Below are 6,189 nucleotides of genomic sequence, written 5' to 3' on the forward strand. Positions count from 1 at the left end.
GTTTGGTCATTTACCTAGGGAGTTGTCAAATGTACTCACATCCAATACAAGCATCTCATACTTTATTTGTATCAATGCTCAGCCAGAGCTGTTTCTGAATTTAACAGGTATAAAATTTGATACAAAGAAAAAAATTATATTAAGTATTTTTTAGCCTTTGCTCCCGGTGAGAAGTCAATATGAAACCCAAGAGCACCAGACAGATCAGTGATTGTATAATTCAACAAATGGCTTTGAGGATTGTGTGCCCTTATGGTCTACTTAGATAGGATGACTTAACTTTCTAACTCTTGGAGGAGGATAGTTAAGCCAGATACTGTTTTAAAATTACAGGGCATCATTTTTTGCATTCAGTGGCACTATTTTTATTTAATACATAGCATTTGCCACGATTTCCTGACACTTCTATTTGACAAGTTTCTAAAAATCAAACCGGAACATGATACAAGATGATTAGCAAGGCAAAATACAAATATCCAGAGTGAAAAAAATTTCCTTTTGGCAAAAAACACCTTTGTGCTCTAGAACAAACCGCCCACTATGTAAGTACATCAGTCCACTAAAATAACTTCTGTGAAGCCATTTTCTGTTAGCATTGGTAAGTTGCCAGTTACTATATACAGAAGCTGTAGAATCACTTGACGCCAGAGGTGTTATATACCTTAGCTATTTATCTTGCCAAGGACAGCTACTATCAACCAACTGAAATTAACCTGTAATTGAGGTTTCTTTTACAAATCATATTCAGTTGAGTGGAACTGTGTGCTTGCAAGCTCAAAATGCTCTCAGTGTTCCTTTAAGTATCCAGATTCTTTGAAAAAGTTCAAATAACTCATTTACTTATTCCAACTCAAGCACAATCCAAATAGTTGAAACATTTGAAAACTATCAATTTTTTGGCTCTGAAGTTATCTAAAATAAAATGACTTTATAGAAGTATCAAAGTAAATTAAAGCCAGACACATTGAGCAGCTATCACCTTCTTTCATAAAAAAAGTTTCATGCAACTTTGCCCATTTATATCACAAACATTTAAGGACTGTAATCATAAGTCTCAGTTGAGGAACTATGCTTATCCAGATCAGATTTGATTAGACTATCCTCTTGATCACCTGTTGTGGTTTACTTCTTCATATTAAGAAATTCTCCAATCTAAGGTGACTCCAACATTATTTTAAAATATTTTCTCCAGTGCATCTGGGCAGACTGAAATGCAAGGACCCAAGGAAACCATGCAAGGACAATGAGTGATTCCATGCAGAAATATTCCACCCGTTTTCCATGCCAAGTATACATTTAAATATCATACATGATATCAATGCGGACCTGGTAAGCCGAATGACCTATTTCCATGCTGTGATTTAAGTACATCTATCCAATGAAAATTTTGCATTCCTAGCTTCACCCCCCCCCATCTCACAAATGATGTAATATTGGCAACACCAAAAATCAAGCTCAACAACGTTTAAAATCTATAAATGTCAACATTACTGCATTGAATTCATTTGTAGTGTAACAGTGCATCACAATCCTGAGTGCACTCTTAACACTACAAAAAGGACATGCTGAAATATAAATTGTGCACCCCACCTCATTTTTTTGTCAAAAACTGCCCAGAGAAAAATCATTCTCTGACATTAAAAACCGAAGATAACTGAGTGGTCTGTCACTTGCAGCCAGTTTATTTTTGTCTACTGCTTACCTGCCACTCCGCACTCATTCTTCAATTCAGTCTCACCAAAATTTCCTCTCCTCAGTAACTGACTACTACTACTTTTAAGGCTTGGCTTTTGGAGAATAGGTGTGGCAAATTGGTCACCTGGACAGAAAGGCTGCTCATTTAAGGGCCAAAGAGATTCCAAGTTTTTCTAACAATATGGCAGCTTTCAAAGCAGAACAAATGCAGCACAAAAGATACAGAATCAATGAGTGCAGCACTGCAAGTCAGCCATGTTTGTTCTATTCTAGAAATCAGTTTTTGTAGATGATCCATCTTAGCCTTCTTCTGATGTCTTCACCATCTCAACCATGGTCTTTACATATCATCAAGAAATAGCTGAGTGCAAGTCAAAGCTTAAAGACCCCAACAATATCTAAGCTGAAGTGCTGAAGACACAAGCATCAAAGAGACCAAATGAAATTAAATTAGGAATCATGAAGAAAACTTTTCACTGTTATACTTAGAACAATGATTGTTGGAGGTCTCAGAATCAATACAGAAGTTCCTCACAGTATAGGCATCAGTTTTTTCCAATAAGGGTGAGTAACCACTTCCTCTTGGGTGTTCAAAGGCATTACCCACAGCAAGTGATGGGGAAATCTTACTTGACCTCATTCTCATAAATTTACTGCAAACACATCCGTCCAATGACATATTGGTAAGATCAACCAGTGTACTGTCCATGTGATGTTTCCTCCACTCTCCAATCAACATCCTCGGGTCAGCATTAGCCAGAAACATCAATGAATCCAGCAAAAAAACAAGGTGATTTATGTAGCAATGAAGGATAGATAACATACAGCAACATGGCATAGGTGAGAAGCGCAACGGAACTCCATTTAGTTCAGTAAGTACAAACCAACAACACAATGTTCTATAGCATCCATGATGAAGCAGCTCGGCATCCAATCGACAATGGTAATCCAGGCTGCAGCTTGTACGATCAACGAGATGCATTTCAGCAAAGCCGAAAGACTTCATCAACATCTGCAAACTTTACCACACAGAAGTACAAAGGCTGCAGACGGGAGACCATCAACTCGCCCAAGTCATATACATGCCTTGGGTGGAAATGTGCTGCAATTTCTTTGACATAACTGGGTCAAAATCCTGTAACTATCTACCAAGGAAGTGGGAATACCTTTACCACAAAGACTGTTGCAGTTCAGGAGAACTCAAAGTTAAAGACAGGCATTAAATGATGGTCATGTCAACAGCAGCCACATCCCATCTAAGAATAAAATATACATTGATAGGAATCATTAAGTTGGAGTGAGAGGAGGGTTGTTTAGATCTTAAATTGTCAGACTAGGTTGATCAAAAAATGCATCAAATAAACGTTACTGCAGAGTTTGTCAATTTGTGCATTGAATGGAGAACGACTGGGTGCTGCACCAGAACAAAATATATTACAAAAAACAGAGCCCACCTATAATGTCATATTCCTGTGGTATACAACATTAACTTTAATGTAAAAAGAATAAAAACACAAAGTACCTTCTCAAGGCTTCTTTGCATTGTACACAACTCAACATTGCAATCACCAGTGCTGAGTGTCAGTGTTGTACACACTGAAGTACCTCAATTAATACTAAACATCTGGTAAACTGAACAAAATAGGTAACAACTTTTTTCCAATAAGTTCTCATTTATTGTTAGTAGAGAAGTAGTAACTTAAAAAACTAGTGCCCCTTCTGCCTTTAAGAGAGTTAAACATTTAACTAAATCAATCTAATCTCTCTAATCCAAACAGAAGTTAGCAGCCTTGAAAGCTGGAGCATCAGATATGATTGTAAACCCATGGTATATGAACACAGATTTGTCCAGGTGTGCAGAAAGCATACATCACATTCTGAACACCATGAAAGTGGAGTCTTTAATGATACAATACAATCATTCAGTCACCAATTATGCTTCTACCTGTATTTCAATAATTCTGTACCCACAAAGCACCAACTAAGGATTAGTTAACAACCTGATCTTTGGAAGTTATTTATTAAAAGGAATCCAAATACTGTCAAGATGTGTCATAAAGTCACTTGCGAGCAGCAGCTACAGTTTACTGCAATGTAATGCGACCCAGCCAATTACACATTCCTATTCTTTGAGATAGTCTTTTGGAAGCACTTGTGATAAATCAGAAAAACAACAATTTATATAATGCCAACAAAGGCCTACACGGCAAAATAAAACTCAAACATAGTTCATTCACAGAACACCTGTTGCTGTTTTTGCTTTCCTTACAGATAAATTCTGGATGAGCCAGTGTACTAATAGATCAAACAAAAAGGAAAAAAGGTGTCTAATAAAGGCACTTATGGACAACCTCCATGGGTGAAACAAGGAACAAATTTCACCATCCAACACCCCACCCACCCCCACAACTATTTCTAACATATATACACGGAGCTGAGTAACGTGCAGCCAAGGGTACCTGCAGGCCCCCTTTTGCACTTGCACACGCACGGTTCCAGGGAAGACACTGTCACTCCATACCTTACCCCCGGGAACCCAACCCCAACCCACTCAAGGCCCAGGTCTGTGCCGCGGCGATGCATGGCCTCATCCTCGACTACACCCCCGTTCAACGGACGAGACACATCAGCCGACGGCTGACCGAGGGCCCCAAGCCAAGGAGCGGGCGGGTGGGCGCCGGGCCCTCCCCGGCCCGGCCCCGGGCCTCGAGCTCACTTACGATGGTGACGCTGGCCTTGCGCAGGTCGCGGTTCTCCTCCTGCAGGGCCTTGCATTTCAGCTTGTAGGTCTCCAGCTCGATCTTCAGCACCTTGTTCTCTTGCTGCAGAGACGCGAGCCGGTTGCTCAGCTCCTCCAGCTTGGAGGCCGAGATCACGATGCCGGCCTTGGAGGAAGAGGCGGCCGAGGACGAGGTGGGCGGCAGCGCGGACGAGCTGCCCGCCGCGTCCGTGTCACTCTCGCTAGCGCTGTCCGCCATGTTGGGAACCGCTGGCTGCCCGAGCCCGGCTTGTGCGCCAGTGCGAGGGGTGGAGCCTGGCCCAGGAGGAGGAGGCGGGGCCCAGGAGGAGGAGGAGGAGGAGGAGGAGGAGGGCGGGGCCCAGACCGGCGGGAGGCGGAGCCATCGTGGGGTAGGGGGACGGGCACCTGACACGCATGAGCGGACGGGACCTCGTCCGGGGCGGGGGGGGCGGGGCTTTGTTGAGGCGGTGCCTGTTTTGGGGAGGGGAGAGGATTGGATCGGGATGGGCGGGGCATTTCCTGCCTAAGCCTATGATTGGGTGCGGAGCCAGCCTATGGCAGCGATTGAGAGGGGCGGGGCCAAGGTAAAGAGGGATAGGGCGGGGTCAGATTGGGGAAGGGCGGGGCCCGATTGCGGTGATGATAGAAAGGGGCGTGGTTTAGATTGGGAAGGGGCGGGGCTGGATCATGGCGGGAACAGAGAGGGGCGGGGCCAGGCTAAGGAGAGGAGATACTGGGGCAATATTGCAGCGGGGCAGGGCCAGGCGACTTCTGCAGTTTGAGCTCCCATGGGCTGGAGATTCCCTTGAGTCATGTCCCACAGCAGGGAAACAGGCCCTTCTGCCCACCATATCAATGCCACCTCACTGTCTCATGTCCCCGGTCCATGAGAGCTCACAAGGGGGAAGTAGATCTGGAAAAGCAACAAACACCTTAAGAATATGATGGAAACACGCAGAAGCCATCCCTAAACAGTGGAAATGGCTCACAACTTCCCAAATTACTGACTTCGTTGCCACATTCCTGTACTTAATCCGTATTTCTTGATTAAAATCCAAAACTTACTGATTTCTATCAAATAAATGACCATGATATTACTGGACACATAGCTCTGAGAAAATTGAATTCCAAGATATTGAAAGGAAAGAGAGGTTGGGAGATCTGGGAATAATTGGAAATGGGTTTGGTTTATTATTACTATTATTGTCACATGTACCGAGATACAGTGAAAAACTTGTCTTGCATACCGTTCATACAGATCAATCCATTACACAGTGCATTGAGGTAGTACAGGGTAAAACACTAAAAGAATGCAGAATAAAGTGCAACAGCTACAGAAAAAATGCAGTGCAGGTAGACAAGAAGGTGAATTCTTAGAGATGTAGAATTTAGATTTAAAAGAGTAGAACAATTATAATAGAAGTAATGAGTGGCTCTGCAGGGAGCAGATTGCAACAAGTTGCCATGCTCCAACATCATCTTGCATCAGTAAAATGAGACATAGGGTTTGGACATAACTTTTCAGGAGTTGCCAATCTACATATATAGCAAAACTTCAATTCTGTAATTCAAATCAAATTGTGATTTTCCCATAGTTTGTACTGCATAACTATTGTAATGCGTGACTCAATCTAAAATGCTCATTTTTATTTCTCAAAATCTTATAAAAAATCTATGTTATCTTACTCCACTAAAAATAGGATGTTCATGGTTAGGGATCACTTGTACCTCCATCCTGAGATTTGCCGCAACAC

The 6,189-nt window shown here is 42.5% G+C and overlaps 1 protein-coding gene across 1 annotated transcript in view; it reads right to left on the reverse strand.

The window, feature by feature from the left end:
- The window catches only part of ccdc6b (coiled-coil domain containing 6b), a 67,290-nt gene extending 62,561 nt beyond the window's left edge, over positions 1-4,729 (reverse strand). Inside the window, exon 1 of the mRNA XM_052027476.1 lies at positions 4,416-4,729. Within this exon, the coding sequence (XP_051883436.1) occupies positions 4,416-4,673 (258 nt within the window). The 5' untranslated portion in view covers positions 4,674-4,729. The remainder of the gene's footprint in view (positions 1-4,415) is intronic.
- Positions 4,730-6,189: the final 1,460 nt, after the last annotated feature.

Source organism: Pristis pectinata, chromosome 12 (genome assembly GCF_009764475.1).
Source record: "Pristis pectinata isolate sPriPec2 chromosome 12, sPriPec2.1.pri, whole genome shotgun sequence".
Taxonomy (NCBI): domain Eukaryota; kingdom Metazoa; phylum Chordata; class Chondrichthyes; order Rhinopristiformes; family Pristidae; genus Pristis; species Pristis pectinata.